At 44.0% G+C, this 22,644-nt stretch overlaps 1 protein-coding gene across 1 annotated transcript; it reads right to left on the bottom strand.

The window, feature by feature from the left end:
* Window positions 1–3,433: 3,433 nt before the first annotated feature.
* On the bottom strand, window positions 3,434–19,663 carry PKD2L1 (polycystin 2 like 1, transient receptor potential cation channel). Its single transcript, XM_064716651.1, has 15 exons — window positions 19,170–19,663; window positions 15,280–15,393; window positions 13,810–13,937; window positions 12,438–12,694; window positions 11,360–11,584; window positions 10,751–10,979; window positions 10,212–10,382; window positions 9,320–9,501; window positions 8,228–8,348; window positions 7,550–7,648; window positions 6,713–6,834; window positions 6,278–6,395; window positions 5,914–6,050; window positions 5,020–5,167; window positions 3,434–4,049 (listed from the first exon to the last, which is right to left on the bottom strand). The coding sequence occupies exons 1-15, from the start codon at window positions 19,462–19,464 to the stop codon at window positions 3,864–3,866; spliced, it is 2,532 nt and encodes an 843-aa protein (XP_064572721.1). The 5' UTR covers window positions 19,465–19,663; the 3' UTR covers window positions 3,434–3,863.
* Window positions 19,664–22,644: the final 2,981 nt, after the last annotated feature.

Consider the following 22,644-nt stretch of genomic DNA (forward strand, 5'->3'; position numbering starts at 1 on the left):
AAGGTTGTGAGTAGCGCTGACTGACATCTGCTGGTAAAACGAACCAGGCTGATAAGCTTGGCTGTATTTGTAGGAGGTCGGGGGATTTCTTTTGTGTTCCTTTAAAACGTGAAAAGTTAGGCTTGCTCATTGTTAAGACTATTGGCATCATGTTCTTGGGGAGACACAACCAGGAGCTTCCCGTGCTCATGGCCACAGCTGGTTGGGGCTGCTTATTGCCAATGCCTGAGCCTCCTCTCGGACATCACTGCCATGTCCTTCCCTGCACACATCCATGAATCTCGCTCTGCCTCATTTGTGCTTTGAAATCATGGCTAGGACACGCTTTCCTTCCCCCTTGGCTCTGGATCAGGAGCACACACACCTGCCAGAGTGGGCCTCAGACTACATCCACTGCTAGTGCCAACATAAATAACAGTGATAACTGCTGAATCTCTTCAAAGGACTTTATGCTTCTCCAAACCTCTTCCCCAAGATTTTAACCACTTCAAGGCACAGCTGGTCCAGTGCAGTTTGGAAGGCTACGCTCTATAGATTGAACCAAAACACAATCACACACCTTTTCTTTTGAGGAACAAATACTTTACTTTACCCATCAGACATGTATCATCTAAGTAATATCAGCTCCTGATGGGAGGCCTGACAACATGTATTTGGAAAGAAAAGCTATATGAACTTACCATTTGGTGTATTGATGTTATTTTTCAACCAGCATGAAAACACAATTGACAGACAAGGCACAGTTAGTGGCATAAAAATGTACATGAAATATGAGATTAATGCAGGCACACGCCAGTAACAGAAGTTGTTTTACACTGAGAAGCACTAGCACTACTAAAATCACACCACAGGGGGAAGTGGTCTTTCTGCCAGGAAGGGGGAAAACAGCTGACCTGGGAGACCACTATAGCCTGCAGCTCTTGTCTGATCACAGTCAGAGCAGGTTTAGGGCTCCTCAGCATGGCAGGCTGAGTGCTGCCTCCCAAGTCCAAGGGAGAGGAAGCTGCCAGGCTGTCCTTGCCAGAGAGAAGGGGAGAGCTCTGGCAAACCGGGCTAGAGTCTCCTGCCTTTACCAGAGACAGGCGGAGTGAGAGGCAGACATCTCTCACAGCTGCAGTGGCCTGTGGAGACTCCCATGTCCTTCCTTTGCAGGGGAAAACTGGCATCCCAAATTTCAGGCAGACTAAAGAACAGACTCAGTGCTTGGGAGCTGGTTGTCTGATGCTCTTGGTCACTGTCCCACAGATCTGAGTTCAGCTGTCACACCTCTGCACTTCACCTGCCTTCCCTGATAGTTATGGGAGTCCCTTGCAGAAAGGAGCAGGGAGTGAAGGTTATCTTGGTGTCTAGTGACAGGCAGGGCTCTTACACTGTGCTGCTGTGGCTGCAGCACCCCTGCCACAGTGGGATGTTATGTGTGGGGCTGGTCTTGGGGTTTGGCTTAGAAGGGGAACAGAAAGAAACACTGGGCAATGCAGAAAGGGAGGTTCTGAGTCACCTTCTCTGTTGAACAGAGTAGCTAAACAACGCTCTCCCTTGTGAGAAATCTGAGGCTTTGTAAAGCCAAGCTTTACAGATCGTAAGTTTTACTTTCATTTTCTTGGCAGAACCTGATTTCAGGATCCTGTTACCCTCACAGTAGTTATTTCTGGGTTAAGAAGCTCAGCCTCAGCCAGCAACATATCTTACACTGGCTACTAGCACAGGTTCAGCCACCTGAAGCAGACAACTGCTGCTTGGATCTCTCCAAAAATGCCAGACTTAGTTCCTAAAAGATCAGCATCCCAAGCATTTGTTATCTGTGCAGTAATACAGACTCAGAATTTCATCCAGTAATTTGAGTCCATGGCAAAGGCAGACACTTTCAGAGACCTCAAAAGAGCAGCCATTTTTTTTCTTGCTTTGCAATTATGCCTTGGTATACTTGTAGTCTACTCTGGAGCCAGGATCTAAAACAAGGTCTTACAAATTAATTTATAAGAACCTTCCTCTGTGCCTTTCAAATCACAGAAGACCTGATGAATTGACTAAAAAGGGCTGTGTGCACTATTTGAGCCCATTATAGAGCACATAGTTCCTCTGTTCAGTCACAGTTTAGCATATGAATTTTCTGTTTAATTAAAATTTGGAGGGGAAAAAAGCCTATTTTAGGAAGTTCTCCTGACAGGCTGTTTTCTTCTGAACAAGATAATAGCTTCAATGCAGAGAGGAGGATGTAAGCAACACCATTGTTCTGTTTTCAGCCAGAAAAGCTGAAGGTAAGACGTTCTGCTCAATTCTGAATTCAGTGGAACTGGGAGTGAAGAAACATGGCAATATCTCACAGTCTTGGCCCCAACAGCAGGACCAGCTGATGATGGGAAGTGAATCATGCGACCCTGCAGTTCCTGCCTCTATAGCTCCTGTTTGAAATCTAAGCTCCCTGTGGGCTGGGCAACAAGCTCCTTCTCACAGCTCCTGCCGGGCCCTTGGAGTTGATTGACAGTCTGCTTCAATTTACCAAGACTATCTTGTGGCTGTGGCAGCCCTGAAACCTGGCCCATCTGAGGACAGGGCTCACCCTGAGGCCCTTCAGACACTGCCAGAGGCTTTCCCCAGAATGCAGTGAACATCCATCTTAAAAAAGGTGGCAATACAGGATGCTTCTGCACAAGGTCCCAGCTAAACCTGTCACTGCACAGCACACTCAACAGTGTAGCAGTAATGAGAACTGTTAGCAGTGGTCTAGTACAGCTCACATTTCTATTGGCTTTAAGCCTATGGACCCTATTTGAGGTTAACTGTGGCAGAATATCAGTCATTAAGGTATTTGAAATATATTTACAATGGCCCTGTAATAGCAGCGATAGCCTGCACCAATTACAAGGAAAAAGAGAAGCCTCAGCAAACAGAAAAATGCTTGGAAAAAAAGTATTTTGCATGTGGTAAAAAAACTGACACTCATTTTCACAATATTCTTCAATGCAAATGGTGTCAGCGCTCATAACTGCAAATTTGTTTCCTTCACAAAAACAAGAAGCATCAAACTTCATAAATGGGGTGCTAGTTTGCAAGGTGCAATTTAAGGAGTGTGAAAATAAATGACATATTTCTTAGTGTCAACAGCTATGTTAGAAATCATATAACTAGAAGTTTGTTCCCTAACACTCAGACCTAGGACTCCACCAACTGCTTCTCATTTTAGAATATTTCAGACCTTCTCCCAGTTACACTGGTGTCAACTCTTATTGTATCTTATTGTTATCCAGTTAAGCACCAGTTACCTCTTTCCTCAACACCTGAACCTAAGGTACAGAGAGGGTTACCAAGGTAATATGGAAACAAACTACAACGGAACAAAACTGGCCATAACCAGGTAGAAAAAACTACATTTCTTCTTCCCATTTCACACTGGTGACTACATTCTGCTTTCTTTACATGACAGCCATATCTGTCTCCTGCAGACCAGCGTGTGTTGGGAGCAAGCTGCAATATGCTTATCTGGACACAAACGGTCAGAATTCTGGGCTCCCTACGTTTTGGGGAAGGCTAGATAGACAATGTTGTGCCAGCCTGTTCAGAGGCAGAAACCTAATATATCACCTAGTGCCAAATTTCTCCTCTTCCTGACATATGGTACAGGAGAGAAGGTGAAGGGGGACAGAAGTTCTAGCTCTGTGATGTCATACATCATTACACTGGAGAATAGCATCCCTGATTTTTCACATTAAGAATTCCTGGCAAGAGTGGTGTCTGTGTCCAGCTCTCTGGATTATCCTAATAGTGGGGGAACAACTGACAATGACTTGGTACCATGGCAGCCAGACTGGGAGCACTGGGCCGTTGAGCACTGCTATAACTGGCTGGAAGTTCTTCTAGACTGGCTAGAAGTTCTTGGGCACCTGAGACCCCAGCACCCTTGACTTGGGCAAGATGTGATAGACCCCATTTTGGGAAGAGTTGCCACTCATGTTGTTTCTCTGTATGTGTTCCATCCCCCAACTTTCTCCTCCTTTTCCCAGCTGGTCTAGGCTCTGGAGGTGCAGCTCTTCCTGACTGGCTTCTTCCTCCTGTGAACAAGAAGAAAGTGTGACCTGCAATGTCAGCAAGCTACCAAGAAGTCTAGCAACACTGTAGGAGAGAGGCAAGGTGTGCATGATACTAAAATATCTTCCCACATTCTCTCAGAAATTAGAACAAGCCTGCCTATTAAAGATCCAATACACTGATGAATGCACATTCAAGCTTTAGACAAACAAGGAGAGATTCATCCCTTTTCATCCTTTATGAGCACCTTCACAGAAATGCTGTGGCACAGCAAATCTGCAAACACTTGCATAAGATTTTGGGCATGTTCAAAGGAGTAGGACCTCCCAAAGCACTCTTTCAAATGCAAAGGGATAGCAAGACTACTCTGCAAAAGGGAGACTTCTTTCTGACTCTGCTAGGTCACTTTGTGCTGTTTGGCTATTCTCATTGTTGAAGCCACAAAACCATGGAGTAGTGACATGGCTCCCACATGCCTTGCTGCCTTTGACTTTAAAGCTGAAGATCCAAAATACACTGGTTGACTCAATATGGGCACTCTTTGGCAAAAGTCACAGTGTTATGCTATAAGCACACGGTTGGCCAATCTTCCACCACACATGTGATGAATGATCCACAGGCAAGATGTTAAGATCACAGTCCACAACAGCCATGAGCTGCTCTTGCTGGAAATAATTTTAATGCCTGAAGATGAGCAGCTAGAAAGCAACTGACAATAGGCAAATTTTACCCACTCCCATAGAGTTGAGTCTGGTCTCAAAGGAGCCAGAAGATGTGTTTAAAGGTATTAGGGTTAATCGTGGGGACATGAAAACAAGAGGCTTTATGTCATTTTGGTTAAACAGAAAAGGATTGATCATACACCCTGCCCAAGCCTTTTTATCTGAAGTCAATGAAGATTGGGAAAGCAAAGATGATACCAGGCCTTTTCTCCCAGCAGAGCTAGTCACCTGATCTGAAGCTGGTTCAAATGCGTGGTGGAGGGCTACCAACCTTGCTAACATCACCCAGTGGTTTGCCCAACAGATCCTTCTTCTTCAGCTCTTTTCTTTCTGGCACATCAAGCTTGTTTACCACTGCATCAATCTTGTAGCCAATGCTGTTTATGGACTGTTCCAGCTGCAGCACACGATGCAGGAGGCTGAGGGAGACATGGAGAGCATTTGTAAGCTTTTTCCTGTGATGAGTCAAGGGATTTGCTGCAGACATCTCCCAGAGACCTCAAACAGAAGTGAATGCTCCCAGATCACTGATTATGTCACCTACTGCTACACTATGTTTTCATCTGTAATCAGTGGTTCTCTTTAGGATGGATCTAGACACAGCATAATTCCATTATTAAATATTGCACCTGCCTCTCCTTTGATATGGCCCTATGTGGTTTGCTCAGTGTTTCTCAGTAGCAGAATCAAGATATACTGATTCACTCTGCTGTGTTTATCCTGTGCTCCTCCTATGGAGAAAATAGTCAAGTGTTATTCTTGGAACTGAAGGATAAAGGCCAAATAGGCTATAAATCAAGGATATTTATTGCTACAGGACCTTCTGTAAAGGTACCAGCTTTCTCTCACCCAGTTATTTGGGCCACCTTCTGACTTGAAACATGCCAGCATATTGCCTGTGGCTAGATGACAGCTGAAGAGGTTAATCAAGAGGCAGAAAGCAAAATTCCTCAATTGAGTCTTTTACAGGAAGAAATAAACTACATTACTAGAACAGTCCCAGCTATCTCCTGACCTGCTTATTTACACATGTGCAAGATAAAAGGGACAAGATCTTACTGAAACTGCTCAGCATCACTGTAAAGAGTTACATCAGGGAAGGAAGCAGCAGGAAATTGGACCCCTCATTTGCTGGGTGTTTAAACTACTGACAGCACAAACATACACTTGGAACTCTTCTTTGGAGACCCAGGTGGCCTTATTGCTGTGGTTATTCCTTGCTTCCATGTAGGTCAGATTCTCATCCAGGCTGTTGTCAGCATAGGATTTCCCCAAATTTTCAATCTCTGTATTCAGAGCAACCTGGAAAACAAAGAAACTCCTGCAAATATGGATACTAACTCTGTGGCTGGCTTTACTGTCAATGACACAGAGCTTCACAGGCAACAATACACTCAGCTGCATGCAGGTGGAGTTGGAACTATATTTTAGTTGCCTGCTTAGTTCATACTATAAACCCAAAGATTCCTGAGGCCACTTTGCATGATGTCTGCCAAACAAAATTTTTTTTTCCTTGCCCATTTTTTTACCCTTTTTGCCTCTAGGTCATGCTTCATCTGCTGTTGCTCCTCTTCATCAAGGATGCGGTTGCCATCTTTGTCAAATCTGGAGAAAGCTGCTGTGATCTCATGGTCTGCATGGCCCAGTCTGCAAATGAATAGAAAGAGAAAGCTCAAAGCATAGAATTATACAGTTAAGCTGTAACAGAGTGGGAATTTTGAAATAAGTGTATTGTTTCCTCCTGCCACTGATAAACCTAAACATCCCAAATGCAAGAGCAAGAGATAGTTATACAAACCTATTTAGAACAGGAAATTAAATATTTGAGAAAAGATAATTTTTTATTCTTAAATTGCCCAGATCTGAGTTAATCACTCTTCTTGTCTTGAAAAGCAGAAAATTTAAATTACCTGTATTACTAAGAGAAAGGACTAAGTGGACATCCCTCAAACTGACTCACTTACTCCTTCAAGCTGTTCTTGAAGTCTTCAAAGTCCAGTTGTGTTGTTCCATTCTGCAGGGCTTTCTGCACATCAGAAATCTGCTCCTTCTTCAGCTTCAGCCTCGTGAGTGTCCGGTTGTAGCTCTGTGACCAAAGACACAGACACAGAATCATGCACAAAGAACAGTGAAAAGTAGAGCAGAGTGGGCAGTGTGATACAGGTGAGCATATGCTAAGTAATAGCAGGAGTTTTCAAGCTCTCCACAAGCAAAAAATAAAGCACTGCAGCATAAACCTCATTTCCAAACTAGAATCACACCTTCAAAGTGACACTAACATGCTAATCTTCTGCTTTTCTCACCCCAGTTCTTCCTTTATCTGATTTCCCAACACATCAGCTCAAATACTATTCCTTGTAGAATATTGATCTCACAGCAGAATTGTGACCTTCCAGGAACTTTTCTGGAATTGCCCATGGGAAAGACAGATTTAACCTGCTAGAATTGTGCCACTGTAATAGGCTCAACTTAGCACAGCAGGACTTGCCATGTTATCAAAGTACATTTTATGAAGGACTGAAAGAGCTTTGTCCAAAGACCATACTGGGAAGAAAAGTCTCTCAGAAACACTACATAAAGTAACAGGATTCACCCAATACCTGCATTCTCATCTTCCCATTGGCAAAGGTCTGGGAGCTTGATTTATCCCAGAAAGGAATTGTGACTGTTGTGCACACAAAGAAGGGGGGTCTGGATTGGCAGCCACTGTTTCTCTCCAGTAAATTCCACTTAGGTCAGGGACTTCCAAAAAATGCTTCATGATTTAGCTAGAAAGTAGCACAGCTTTCACTATTCATCACCTGCTTCAAGATGTCAGAGAGCTGCAGCTCATCCTTCTGGCTTGAAAGCTCCTCCTTGACTTCTGAGTAGGTGTCATTGATGATGGCCAGGAACATGTTCTAGGAAAAGGGGAAGCAGTGAGATGAATATGCATGAGACATCCTGCCTGCTCCAGCAGCTGAAACAGCAAGAAACAGACACAGATGTGCAAGACTTAGTTAAACAAGGAGTTGTTTCCCTATGGGATATCTCTTGGGCAAATTAAAGAGGGTCAAGTAAAGGCCTGCTTCAGCCACACCATGTTTTCTAAAGTTTTTGCAGTTAAAGCAGTGGCTGAAAGTATATTTGTTCCTACCTCAAATACTACCTTTGGTTTCTCTTGCAAAATCTTAGGTTACATATGGACTCCTGACACTGAGTGTTTAACCTGGTTATTATGAACATTCCTCTGCATCCATTGCCTAGGAAGCCAGTCAGTTTCAGTTTTCACCTTAAGAGATGTTGGCCCTTAATCACCCCAAATAAGCAAATCCCCACTTGTAGTAACACACTCTTTACCTACTGTGGTCTATTTGCACTGCAAAGCTATTGTAACTGAAACTCCTTTTCTAAGCATTTTCACCTAACCCAGGGATTGTCAGGAGGGGTCTCTCAAATACTGCTTTCAATACAGGCACAAGGAAGACTTTTTTGCTTACCAGAAGCACAAAGAAAACAAAGAACACATAGGTGACAAAGTAAAGAGGCCCAAGGACCCTGTTGGCATTGTCAATGGAATTGTAGTCAAAATCACCAAGAATGATCCGAAACTGGGTGAAACTGGGGGAAAGAAAGAGCACAGGGTCACACAAAGGCACACATAAACAGTCCTGAACCTCCCTGCAGCCCAGATGAGCACAGGCACAAACCAGAGCAGGGTCTAAGTCACTCCAGAGTGGCAAGTTAAATGCATCCATAGTATTTCAGGGGTGAAGTGAGCTGATCTGGTTAGAGCAAGAGGAAAATAAAACATGGTTTCCACATAAATTCAGGCTGTTCAAAGTGTGTTTTGGTATAAATAGGAGTCAAAACCAAAACAATCTGAATTTTCCCTGATTAAAGGCATTTGACTCAATGAAGCCATCTCTTACAAGAAAGTTTGTGAGACTCTGGAGGGACATTAGAACTGGATAGTGCTCTTCAACCTTTTGTAGTTCATAGCCCCTATAATGATGGGTGTTTAAGTGTATTGATCTCAAGCTTCCTTATCTCTGTTTTCTCTTGTAGACCCTTCAAAGGCAAGACTTGGATGCCCAGAGGTCTGTGGGACACAAGCTGAAAACCGTTGCTGTAGCAGATACCTCCATTAACATCGCACATTACTTGAGCAGGCCCATGGACTGCAGGATTGTCTGAGATGGGATTTTAACTCACTTCCCCAACACTCCTTTCCTTCCACTGTGCTCATGCACCCACCTCCATCTCAGATATATTGATCAGTATCTGTGGGATTTCTACGGAAATAGACATCCTTACCAATATCCACCATATCTCTTGTCCTTACTGATGAACACCAGAAAAACAGAAATCTGCCTGTAGCCCTCAGTGTTCTTTTTGTGTTCTTTTGTCCATGAAAATGTCAGTCACAACCAGAAGGCTGTGAGCAGCTTATTAACTATTGTGGCTTTATTACAATGAGATACAACAGGTGTCTGATTGTCATTGAGATTTGCAACTGGGGGGAAGAGTGGAAAGCAGCTAAAATTATTTTGATAAAATTATGGAAACACAGTACTAACTTACACACTTACATGCATTTAACAAAGGTACTGAAGTTTTCCACTTGTGTCCCAAAAAGAAGGTAACCCAGCTGGGCGTAGGCAAAGAAGACAATGAAGAACATGATGGCAAAGCCCAGGATGTCCTTGGCACAACGTGCCAGTGTGGAGGAGAGCTGGGTCATTGTTTTGTTAAAGCTAATGTACTTGAATATCTGCAGGATGGAAGAATGGGGACAAAGTTAGGCCAAACCACCAGCTAGGTCAGTCCCTCTCACGCATGCACGCGCTTACTAAGACAAGAGGTTCACTACAGGATCAAAGTACTGAAAAGAAAGGTGGCTAGGGAATGGTGGCTTAATCTTCAGGACATTTATCCCAGGTGTGCCACCATCCTTCTCTGGGTTCATAAACATATGACTTTGTTCCCTTTGTCCAAGTTAAATATAAACAGGGACTGCTATAAGAACAAATCTCTTAAGGCTGATGAGGAGCCCCTTGGTGGCTTTCTGCCACACCAAGATGCTTTAGTTGAAATGCAAAGTCCATGTCAACAGATGAGTCATTTCCAGCTCTTTGAATGATCATAATGGAAAAAAATATGGTTTGCAGATTATTCTCAAGAATACCAAAATAGTATAGGATGGGCAAAGTTACATGGTACTCAGCATTTTCTGAAACCACTTTTACACCACAGTGTCTGAGCTCATATCCCTGACGGTTACCTCTGAATAGCTGACCCCAGAATGAAGGGTGAAAAGTTGCCCAGGTTAACTGCAAAACAGACCATATGACTTCAAGGAAAATTCTCTGTTCTATAGCTGTTACACTCATTTACTCAGAGGGATGGAAGAGACAACCCTCAAGCTGTGCAGAAAGAGAGGCCTGACCGGAGACCTGGCACCTCCCAGATCCCTTACAGTACCTTGATCCAGGCAAAAAATAAGTTGACTGCATTCATATTGTTGTACTGGGTCTGCCAGAACGCCAGGAATTCAAAGTCTGCGTAGGTGTTGGGGTGCTCCAGCAGCTCTCCCAGCAGCCTGTTCACCTCAGTGGTGCGAAAGATGTGAAACCCAATGGCAACAATGGAAAGCTGCAAAGAGGAAGAGGAGTAGTCTGCAGTAATCGCTGTTTCTGTGCTTTCCATGGAAATTAAATGTCACAGAACTCATTGCAATCCCACTTCAGAACTGCAGTCTAGTGGTGGGCTATGAAAATATCGCCTTGATGTGCTGAATGATACCCTGACTTCAGTCTCTTGGGCATCTGTAAGAATTTTCTCCTAGCAGTTCTTCCAGACAGAAGAGCATGTGTCCATTTACTCTGCTGTTCATTTTAGTATTAGAGCAAAACATGTGCCAGTTCTTGTCTTATCTAGAATAATTTCCACTTTCCTTCATTTATTTTGGCTCTTACACACTCCTGCCATTCCTCCCCCAAAAAGTGAGCAAGGATCCTCACCAGAATGACAACCACATCCAGAATGTTCCAGATGCTGGTGAAGTACTTAAACTTGTGGATACGGAGCTCCAAAGCCTCTTCCACCACATAGTAGAAGATGAAGACACAGAATACAATTTCACAGGCAACAATGAAGAAGTCCCATGTGCTGACATATCGTATAAGCTTCACTGTCCGGATTTGCCAGGAGGGAATGGCACCACCAGTGGCTGGAAACTCAACCACTAACCTTGAGAGGGACAAGGAAACAATTTCAAACTAGAGGATGGAAGCTCAGAGATAATTTTGAGAGGAATCAAATTGAGCATGAACTATCCACCAGACCATGAGTGGAAGCATTGTGTATGTGTTTGTGCAGCCATGTCTCTGCTGCTTCACTGCCTGTGATAGGAAAGGGTAAAAGATGACAAGAAGTGTGACTGGTTATTTCAGGAAGACCAAGACTTCTCACTAAACCATGCAAATTCTACTGACATCACTCAGTAGTAGTAGAGGGGTGGCCACTACCCCACCGGTGGACCATAATAAAATATTTGTATTTTGAGAAATAAATTGAGGCACTGAGGAAGATGCAAGAGGCTGAAGAATTTTCATCTGGACTCAGCTTACCTCAGAACACAGAACAGATTGATATTTGCATTATACACAGAGAAATCAATAAAGACAACTCGTGTTCCCCGATCCAGCCACAGTTTCTCCTTCAAGACCTGCAGGGCTTCAGCACTCTCTTCTCTGGTCATCTTGAGGTCTATGTAGTATCCTCCCCCACTGTAACTGGTTAGTCTTCCCCAGTGAGATGAACCACCCAGCTCCTCCTCAGAATGGTACCTCCACCTGCAACAGACAAGGCACAAAGAAAGGCTTCACCTGCCCAGGCTTGAATATGGCCTTGTGCCCTGGAAAAAAATATATCTTCAAGGGGCAGAGCAGTTTTCAATTGAAGCAATTGAAGAATTGGCACTTAATTCCTACTCCTGATCTGACCCTACGTAATACTGGTAACCATTATGGTTAGTTTTCCGGTTTAGTGCTTCTCAGCAGTGACACAACATGATTTGCAGTACTATGGAGGGAAAATGCTGAGGTTTGTTGGCTATACCAGTCTTGTTTTCATGGAGGTTATTCTCAGCATCTACTCTCTTACCTTCTACCACATCCTACACAGCCATCTGCTTAGAATGCTCTTGTACTCGTATTTCCTAATGAAGAATAACTTCTCATTCATGGATCAAGATTCACACAGAGAGAAGTGAGCAGAGATATTAAACTGCAGTTACCTCACATTATTATAGAGAAACAGGTTGTCAAGATGAAAGAATTGCACTCCCTTTTCTCTGGCTCCTGAAATCCCAGAGGAAAGCAAATAGTAACTTGCCAGCTAAATGCCAGCTTGCCATTTAATGGATCCGGTCCCAAAGGTCTTCATTTATTCTCGCTCTCTTAAAAATAGGCAACAATTTCTTCCTATATTCCCACTGTATTTTTTCATGGCTTTCCCAACATGAAAACTCATTCTATTGTACTTCCCCCAAAAAGACACTACACATTATTGATAGACAAAAAGGAATTTCTGCCTCTGACTGCAAGGGTAATTCCAGCCTTATGTGAGAAACTCACCCCTGGCATCCTGCAGCTCAGCAGTTCTTATTTGAACGAGAAGAGCCTCGTTTGGATTAGATGTACTTACGCCGTTCCATTGATGAGCCCAAAGGAGACCCTTTCCTCCTTGTCTTCAGAGTATACATCGTAGCAGCCAGAGATTTCCTCCTTGAAGTCATCGTGGACCACACAGGAGTTGTTCTTCACCTTCAGCTGCCTCATGCGTGGGACGCCCAGCAGCAGGTTCTCGTAATAGATGTATGACTGTGTGCTGTGCGCCGCTAGGGACTCGTTGTTGTACCACTTGGTCCAGTACAGGTTGTCCAGCAGGGGACCTTGTGCATACTGCAAAGGAGGCAGAGGAGAACAACTCCTTTGCAGCTCACACATTCTCTTAGTCTGGGATTGAGGTAGTGAGACCTGACCCACCCCTCTCTGGTCCCCAAGATGGAAAGTAGCCAAAGTTTGTGTTGCATGTACGTTAACGAGAGGAAAGATCAGGGCTGGTGGTAGAGGAGGGATGCTGGGCAGCAGGGTCATCATTGGTTTCTCACAGGCCTGTAATGTGTCTGTGGCACCTTCTGTGCCTAATGAAGAGACAAAAGCCCTACAAGTCTCATTGTCTCTTCTACTTCAGTCAGCACAAGTCTCAAGGAACTGCCTTGGCACAAGTTGCGAATGATGAAAAGTGCATGTGCCAGTGTCCTGGAAACAGTGGTGGGGAAACAATAGGGCCATTGTTGGCTGGAGTGTTTTAATGTGACAGAAAAAGACAACTCTAATTGACAAATAACTTCTGGCTGTCAGAGATAAGTGGTTGCAATACCTCAATGGCCTTCACTGAGGCTCTTGTTATTCTTTCACCCATTCTTTCACAGAAATATGTTAGAACCCAGATGTTTGTCCCCTTCATTCTCTTTGATAAAAGTCACTGCAAATTTTAATCCAGCTTCTTCCTAAAGAATCTATAGATTAGACAAGCCCAGGCATGAATTACTGGCAGGTTAATTTTGATGTTCTCAAAATATCATGAAAATGGACATGGCCTATTACTAAGACACCAGCTAGAAGACATTGAACTCTAGGATTCAAATCCACTTGTGTCACAAGGAAATCTGAAGTAAATCCCTTGGCTTCTCTAGGCCAGTACTTCCTATCTGTGCAATATCACCAAAATTAATTTTTTTATATCCTGCCTGTTTTACTGAGAAATGGACTCTTCTGGGCACACACAAATCTTAGCCTAGCCAGTATTCTGGACACAGTGCTCAGGGATACACTATACTTGAAATCAGTTAATATTTTGAATGCAAATGTTATTGTGACTATTGCTAGTAGCTGGCAAAAGCTTGTGGCAGCAAAACATCTGCTGAAATCACTAGATAGTACTTCAGAGGGAACTGAATATCCCAGTCCAGCTGAGTTTCAGGGTTCCCATGACAGGCCAGATTGGTACTCACCACCCAGAAGTCAGCCATGCTGCTGATGGACTGGAAGGAGACACGGCCATCTGTAGAGGTCTGCAGGAAGAGCTCAGACATCACTTTGGTGTAGTAATAGGCATTGGAACTTGTCATTCCATATGTCACTAAGAGAACAAGAGGAGGGTCCTTTCTTATACCTGAATACTGATATAACTGCGTTTATATATTCACTTCCTGTGTACCTTATATTTTCACAGGTAAGCTGAACAAGACACAGGAGAATAAATTTTAGGGCTTTCTGCTTTCTTAGAGATTTACAAACTTATCTGCTCTGTGTTGCAGTTTAAATTGTCAGACTGACCAAATGTAAGAGTTAAGTTGTAAGAGAAGACCATTGGAGGATACAACTGAACATTCTGGATAACAGTTTTTGTTCCCAGACAGAATTTCTGAGGGAAATTTTATTTCTCAGAACAAAGTCCATGACCTATATTTTGAATTTCTGATGTGAAGTCATGAGGGCACAAAGACCACCTTATTTTCCCAAGTGAAAAGCTCCAGGTAAGTTTTCATCTACCAAGAAACCCCAAGAGAAGCAGGCTCTAACTTCCACAAACATGTTGTTTCAACTCTCCAGTGCTCCCTCCTTCAGGAAAACATCCATCATGGTGATCACTAAGAACATGTCCTACTCTTGAAAGGACGCCAGGAGAATAAAGCACCTGACATTCAAGACACAAGCCCCCACACCTCCTGGATGAGTCAGTGCACGACAACACGTACATCTGTGTGCGACAACGCGTACGTCCATGTGCGTGTCTTGGTTCTTTAGGAAGAGGGACTGAAGCACTGTCTCCCTGGCACAGCATGATAGTAACTTAGGGTGGTATTGTCTGTCCATCTCTCCTGCTGTTGGGTCCATGAAATATAACCCTCCTCACTGTCCCATGCCACAGGTGCTCACTGGTGATAAGGAATGAACCTTAGCAGAACCAAACAGCCATTGTCCTACTGGCACAAAGTCCATATTAGCATTGACATTCACTACAGGGACACATTACACTCACTCAATAACAACAGGGTGAGCTGTCATCTGCTTTATCGCCTCAGCCACCCATCCAGTCTCAGAGGGGAAAATCTCCCTGAATTGTCTTTGCTAGCAGCAAGTTTCTAGAGCTACTCTCTGGGGGTTGAGCATTTGCTGAGAAACTGAGAAAAGACCTTGGGCAGATTCTCTTAGGACTGTGGAGTCAGTGGCTAGAACTGATTATGCCAATCAGAAAGTACTGCTTAAGTCTAACCAGCTTCAGTTAGCACTGGTCACTAATTTTACTTCTCTGTGCAGTATGAATTCTGTAAGTTAATGACAACTTCTTGCTGCTGTGAACACCCATACAATAAATGTAACATTTACAGCAGAGCAAGGAAGACTAGTAATGAAATCTCACATTATTCCCCTCATGCTGCACACAGAAATGGTGCCTATGAGATATGACAGCTACTTACAGAGACAGATGTCCACCAAGAACATAACATAGACCAGCAGTTCTCGCAGGGTGGTCTTCACATACAGCTCCCTGTTTTCAGCTGTGTTCTCAGTCAGCGTAGTGCCCCACAGACCTGTTTGGTATAAAGAAGGAACTGTAGAATTTTTCATGGCCATTCTCGATGGCCATGTGAGGAGCTGTAGTCGTGTTCCAAAAAAGCACTGTTGGGAGTTGAAGTTTTGTGGCTTTTTGAGGCCAAGTCACTTTTCATTTCAAAACCTGACTAAAAACATTTGCTAAATACCCCTAAGAAGCACCATTCCAGCATGCATAAAAGATTTTTAGCTAACCAACACTGAAATATACTGGATTTTTATTTTGCTAAATCACTATTTAGTTTTATGTTTCTTCTGTTTTCAGTTCATTATAGCCTGATCTTTTCCTGACTGTGTTTCAGCTTACTCTTTGCAGAAGTTCAGTCTTTGTCACAAATGCTCTTGAAACCATAATATTTCATTTCAGTCACCCATGTGCCAACAGCTGACTTTCTGAGAGGTCTTTCATTGCAGAACTGCATCTGGTGTTAGCTTTACAACTGTTGCTCCTTTTATTGTATACTGAACCATTAGGCTCCAAATACTTGTCTCTTGCTTACCTAAAAACCCTTGCAGTTTTCTTATTGGTCATAATACTCAATCAAATAACTCAGTATTTTCAGCACAACATTTAGAGCCAAATTATCTTCAGGACATCTAACAATGGAGCTTAGCTGAATCCAATACACTAATTGCACCAGCTAAAGATCCTATTTCTTCACACAACTCATTAAATGTCACCAGAGTTATCAATAAGAGAGAAATGCTTCTTTTAAAAGAAGCCTTGATATTTTGTGTTTGATGAACCACCTAATACCATTAGCGTATTTGTTTGTTCTTTTTGTAATGGCTTTCTGTTGTGATTTCTGGAATGCCCTGAAGTTGAAAGGCATAAGAACTTTCAATTGAAAGCCTGGTGATGAAAGCCTTGTCAATAATTGCCATGGTCTTGCTGCTTTCTGCAGCTCCTAGAGAGCTCAGCCCTGATTCCTATCCCCAGTGGGATGAAACAACCTTCTTCCTGCAAACCAGGATCAAAGCTGATCAAAGGCCCCACACTTGAAGTCATCTCCGGCAGATGACAAACTTGTTTTTAGTCTGGAGTAAGCAAAAGTGTTCTAGTGTCTGTGTGCATTTATCCTGTCAGTTTGACAGCTCTTTGGCATCTCAAGAGATTAGACAGTTTTCTGCACCATTAACTGCCATAGTGACCATAGTGATGTTGCAGCATCTGCCATCGTATCTGGACAGACAAAGCAGGAGCCTGTTCTGGACAATCCAGACCAGCAACAGAAATGACAGCCTGGAGATGATCTGGACTAACTCCTGTGGAGGAGAAAGTATCATGTGATCTACAGGAATCTTCACAATGGACAAAAATCACTTTTAAATTACTACCTTCATCCTTAGATATGACTACACCACAATCTTTTAACAGGTTTGTTTGGGGTTTTTTCCATAAGCAGGAAATGCCTACTATCCATATGTTTGGAGCAAATGCAAAGTCTTTCTTTACTTTTAGAACAGTAGTGTACTCAGGAACACCCAAATTCAAGGAGACTCTAATATCCTTGAGAACTTGGTTCAGACTCTTGCCCAAAATGATACCTGGAGGACCATGAGGCTGCTCCAGTCCTTCCAGATTGCGTTAGTTGTAATACTGTATCAGCTGAGGTTTATTTTCAGCTATGTCTTTAGGAAACATACCAGGAAAATCTATCACCTCATACATGAAGCATGTCCCCATCTGTCTCCTTTGGCACCACCTACCCTCTTGGGGATGCAGCTATTTTGGACATGACATTTGGAGTAGAAGGACTCAAGGCTAGAAGATATCCAGTCTTCCTTATGGCACCTTGAATGACCACCCAGAACCCACGTGGCTGAGCAAAGAAAAAATAACAGAACCTAGAAAACAGGCTATGAATGCAATCCATTTGTAAGTCTCACCTTCCCGATAGTTAACAAGTAACTGATAAGAATTACTGGCAACACCTACATTATCACCAGATTTGTGACCCAGGTGAGTGACTAGCTCACGGTCTCAGGTGCAGCTGGAGATCCTCTTCCAAAGGCAGCGGGAAGCTGAGTATTCCTCATCAACCACCATACACCCAGATACCCAGCCAAGTCTGCCCATGGGCTAGCCATGAACCAGCAGAGGTGGCAGGAGGCAGGCAGGAACCAGGACACAGAGCTGCTTGGACACTGCTTAGAGAGGAACAGTCCTGAGCACTGGCACTAGGTGCAGCAGCTACTCGCTACTAACCCGGCACAGTAACTGATGAGGGCAAGAAAAAAGCTTAATAATCCAACTATTGTCTCTAGCTATGAACATGTAATCCCAGGAAATGGTTTTTAAGCAAAAAACCCAACCTCTTAAACTCTCATTGTTTAACTAACTTGTATGTACTACTTCTATTTTCCATGTGAGACACCAAGGTGATTAAATGGAAAGGGAAAAGCCAGCAATGGAGAGGCAATGAAAAATGATGAGCACCTAGTAAAGATGCAAAGGAAGGAAGCAAATCCTTCGAGGAAAACGTCCCCACTTCTGTGAGGCTCAAAGAGACCTTTGGTCTGTCTGCACTGGCCTTTGGATTCCCAGCTTTGGTGTTTCCTTCAGCCCTATTTACCACCCTTAGTGTCAGGACACACTGCTGCAACAGTCAGAAGAAGAAAATGATGTGGTATCTTGAGAGTTACCATCATTTGCATGCTCCAAATTCAACTCTGGCAGCTCACAAATGGAAATTTGATGTTAAAGTATGGATATGGTTTTCCATTTTAAGTCTCAAACAATGCCTAGAAGAAAGCATTTCAGAATAAGCCAGGTAAATGATACACTGCCTAAGAGTAATATGCAATTAGCTACCAAACCCACTCAGCACTGTTCCTTAGCCAGGAGAAATCTCTAAAGCCTCTGCTCTGAATTCCAGGTGAAATAGTAGTGTTAGACTGTAATGGCAATGGCAAAAGCATTGATCACAGAGGGGCTGTGCAATTCAGGACCAAGCTATACTGTTATTCACCCACTCATACTGTTAGAGGGTATGGCTCTGAGAGGGGTTCTTACCTTCCAAGTGAGGAAAAAAAAAAAGACACATTGGCAAGAAATTTTTTTCTTTGCTTTATCTTTCCTGTTTTTAAAATATTGTGATTTTATGCCTTCTATAAGAAACTGTTCAAATAATGCCCTTACCCAGGACTGTATTCTGACAGGAGACTTATCTTGCCCCCAGGGTTTTGTTTGTCTCTGAGTAAGCCTACATAATATTTTATTCCCCTTTGTCTTTTAAACTGGAAAACAGCACCTCTTTCAGCTATCTTCAAGCAAAACATTATTTGACACATTGCTGTAATCCCCTGCATTTCAGCCCTGACAGTACTAGATTTTCTCTGGTAGATAGGGCTATAAGTTCTTATGCTACTGTAGCACAGGGGCCAATACCATTCTATCTAGAAAATGCACACAAAGACAGAATAGTCTCACCACCACAGTGATGGCTTCTGGGGATTCAGAGCACCTAAGATCTGCCAACAGATTCACTGCATGACCTTGAGCATGAGACCCACTAAGTCTCTTATGGTAAAGGTAACAGGACAGACCATGAAGCTACAGCAAGGCACACAGAACAAGGATGCTCCTTTCAGGTCAGCCAAAGATGATCTCTGGAGTAACGCTACTGCATGTTGAACAGGTCCCTGGGCTACACAGACACTATGAGGTTTTTGCCATCTGCATCCCTTCTCTTCCTCCCCTCGCCATTGCTCTGAGGGCTAATAAGTCTCTTCTAATGAGATAGAGATTTACCTCGGATGCCTCGGAAGATGTAGAAGCAGCACTTGAGGAAAGGACTTGTCCTCCCATTCACAGCTTTTCTCTGTTCTTCCTGGTAGGGCAGCGCATCCCCAACCTCTTCAAAATTCTCGTAGGGACTCTCCAGGACAGGTTTGGGGTTGTAGATGGTTTGAATTTTCAAGGAGGTAGAGGGAGAGCCATTGTAAACAGGATTGTCCCAAGCTTTCTTCCCCATTGTCTCCAGTTCATGCACCTCTGATACTTTAAGGTGGCTCTCAGCTCTGTTCTTTAGGTGAGACATATTCATGACTACTCACTGCCAGCAGAAGTACTTTTTAGCTGGAATTGTGACGATTGCCTGCCCAGACTGGAATTAAAAGTTAGCAGAGAGATAATCAGTGCCAAACAGCTTGTCTGCCTCAGCAGCCAGGAGAGGGCACACCAGCAGCTCCCCACAGACAGTAAGCATCCTCTCTTTCTTTTATATCAGCTCAGCTGGTGACACCGACCAGAGGGGTGGCACTGCCCCTTGTTAGGAACCACCGTCAGCCCTATTATCCCGGTCACCCTGGGAACACCGGCAGGTCCAGGAGTCCTTCCCTGCTTCACAGCGGCAATGACAGAGGCAGATGCCGCCGTGAGAAGAGGAGGCAGCGGGGAGCGGGGAGCGCTCTGGGTCAGTTCGGGGCACCCGTGAGACCGGGGCAGCTCCGCTCGGGGCGGCGGGACCCGCGCCTGCAGCCAAGGGACCAAGGGCAGAAACTCCCCGAGCGGCAGCGCCCAGGCGGGCAGGCGGCACAGCATCCTCTTCCTTGCGGATTGCAAAAGCAGGGGTGAAACGCGGGAGAAGCTGGAGTGGTCGTTTTGGAAACCAGGGGCTGGAATCTCCTGCTTTCGCGGTATTTCCACAAGCTCTGTAGTGCCTGCCAGCCTTGAGGCAAGCCTGATATAAACAAAAAAAAACCAAACAAACAAACAAAAGCACCACTACCACCAAAAAACCCACAAAAACAAAACAAAACAAAATAAAAAACCCCAAACAAACAAAAAACACAAGCAAAGGAAAAAAAACCCAAGCAAAACCCCAAACAAACAATGCCCCCCAAAATAAACAAAAAAAAGCCCCAGACCAAAACCAAACCCTAACAAACCAAAACCCCGTCAAGATAAAAAGCAGGCAAAACTGGCAATAACAGTGGCTGGGACTTGCCTGCACCAACCTTGCCACTGGCCACCAGCGAGTAGTCATCCCAGGTACCACAGGTCCTGCAGGTCTGTGACTGTACCCTGAGGGGTCCCAGAGCTCAACCCCAGGACACCACACTTGTCTTGGTGATGAGACTATAAAAGAACATGTAGCCTGAGCCTGGTCCTTCCTCAGGTCTGAATATAGAATTCAGAAGAGGTGCCTCTCCATGGGTACTGAGGGTTGCTATTTTTCTGGCATTACCCAAGAAAGCAACAAGACTCTCACTCCTGTAGGCCCAGATGAGGATGTTTTCTCTGGACTCTGATGTTGCCAAGCCAGCTAGGAAATGCAGAGATGTCCCCTAGATGTGGCCTAAGATTGTGGCACTAAGCAGCTGCTTGAACAACAGTGAGACAAGACCTAACTTGCCACAGGGCACTAAGAGGGCACCCTTCGTGGCTGGAAAGGCACTGGAGGTCTGGGTTGGATCCTTTGACTGAATTTGGTATTATTGGGCTTGTTGTGTTTTATTACTCCCTTGCCAGATGAAGGCAGTGGCATGGGAAGCATTTGCAGAGCTCCCAGGCAGCAGCAATCTCAGGAGAGGCCACCTGCCAGAGCCAGCCATCCCTCCTGGGACCACACAGCAGACACCCCTGCACATGCACAAGTGGCATGACTTACATGTGGAGTGCTGCTTTGGGGGAGTGTGGGGGCTTTTCACAGAGCAGCTCTTGCTGCCTGTGGCACAGCACATCCCACCCCATCCTTCAGGAGCCAGGTACAGGGCAGATCTGCCTTCTCAGAGGATGGGGCACAGAGCAGGTGGTGAAAGGGGTGATGTTGTCCTGTATTGAAAGACCAAGTCACCCACCTAGCCCAGAAGACAGGTCATGTCTGTGTCACCTGATTTTGAAGAGCCTAACACAAGGCAGAACCAAGAGCACTCTATAATTAAGGAAACACATGCAATGCTTTACAGGCAGCATGAGGTGACTCAATTTTTTATGTAGGTCTAAAATACTCCTTTTCAGCCAGTAAACTTGAATGATAGGAGATGTCAGCTGGGGGAGAATATGATCCAGACTTTAGGACCTCATAGATCACTCTGCTGTGCCCTCTGTGGTGTTTGATGTGAGCCCATGTGGAGCAGCAGTATTTCCTGGCTAAGGAACAGTGTAGGTCTGGTAGCATGTGTGAGCACTTACCTCACATCTCTTTTCCTTACAGTGCTTTGGACCTCATTTGCCAAACCTTCATTCTTATGAAAACCAGCCAACAGAATTTCTCTTCTCCATTCTTCTTTTTCCCTTCTTTGTTGATATCCATTTTTCAGCAGGCCTAGAGGAAACCTTTCAGAGATACCCAGGGAAGACTGTTCTAAAACCAGAAACCACTATCACAACAGGATGCAGCATGTTAGAATAAGACAAAGTGCCACAGCCACTGAAGTGTTTCTGTCAGTGTGCCAAGCACACAGACCTTTAAACAATATCTCACACTTAATTCCTTTGTTTAAAGAGAAGAGAGCACCAAAGAGTTCATAAACTCCCCCCCAAAAAGCACTCTCAAACACTGAATTAGAACTACAAAGTGTTTAGATGTCATGGTTAGAAAAAGTCCTATCAGTTAATAAGAGCAGTCACTTGTTGGGACTGAAGGCAAATCTGCTCACCAGGCCCAAGAGGTCACGCTGTCCAGGAGCTCACCAGCCTCTGCTGAAGTGGCCCTGCCTGGTGGGAACGTTTTCACCAGCTAGAGATGGTGCTGGAACACCAGTTACAGACCAACTTTCTGTGCTGAATAGAGCTGGTAGAAGACCAGGACAGAAGCATCCAGCTCTATAACAGAATCAGTTTTGGCACACATTTTGAACAATATTTTTAATTTCTTCCAGAAGCTTAATCATCATCATTGAGATTTAAAGATTTACAGATGCCTTGAGAAATCTTGTATACAAGGTTAGCAGTACAAAGTATTCTATAGTCACTCTTCACTGCAACTGAAACAAACAAAGAAAGAGACACAACCATGCATAAACAATTCTATATCCAAGTTCCTGTTTTCTTACTTAGGGTGCTATGTTAATTCTCTTGGCAATAATCCATTTTCAGCAGGTTCTCATCAACACAAGCATTTGGTTCCCACTTCCAGGCAACATAAACAGAGCTAGAGATAGTTGTTATCTCTATGGATTGCATCAGGAATAGGGAAAGGGAAAGTGGTGGTGGTGACAGCACTAATCAACTGTTAAACATCAGAAATAAAAAGCCAGACTTCCAAGCACAGTACCTTGGT

Source organism: Zonotrichia leucophrys, chromosome 6 (genome assembly GCF_028769735.1).
Source record: "Zonotrichia leucophrys gambelii isolate GWCS_2022_RI chromosome 6, RI_Zleu_2.0, whole genome shotgun sequence".
Lineage (NCBI taxonomy): Eukaryota > Metazoa > Chordata > Aves > Passeriformes > Passerellidae > Zonotrichia > Zonotrichia leucophrys.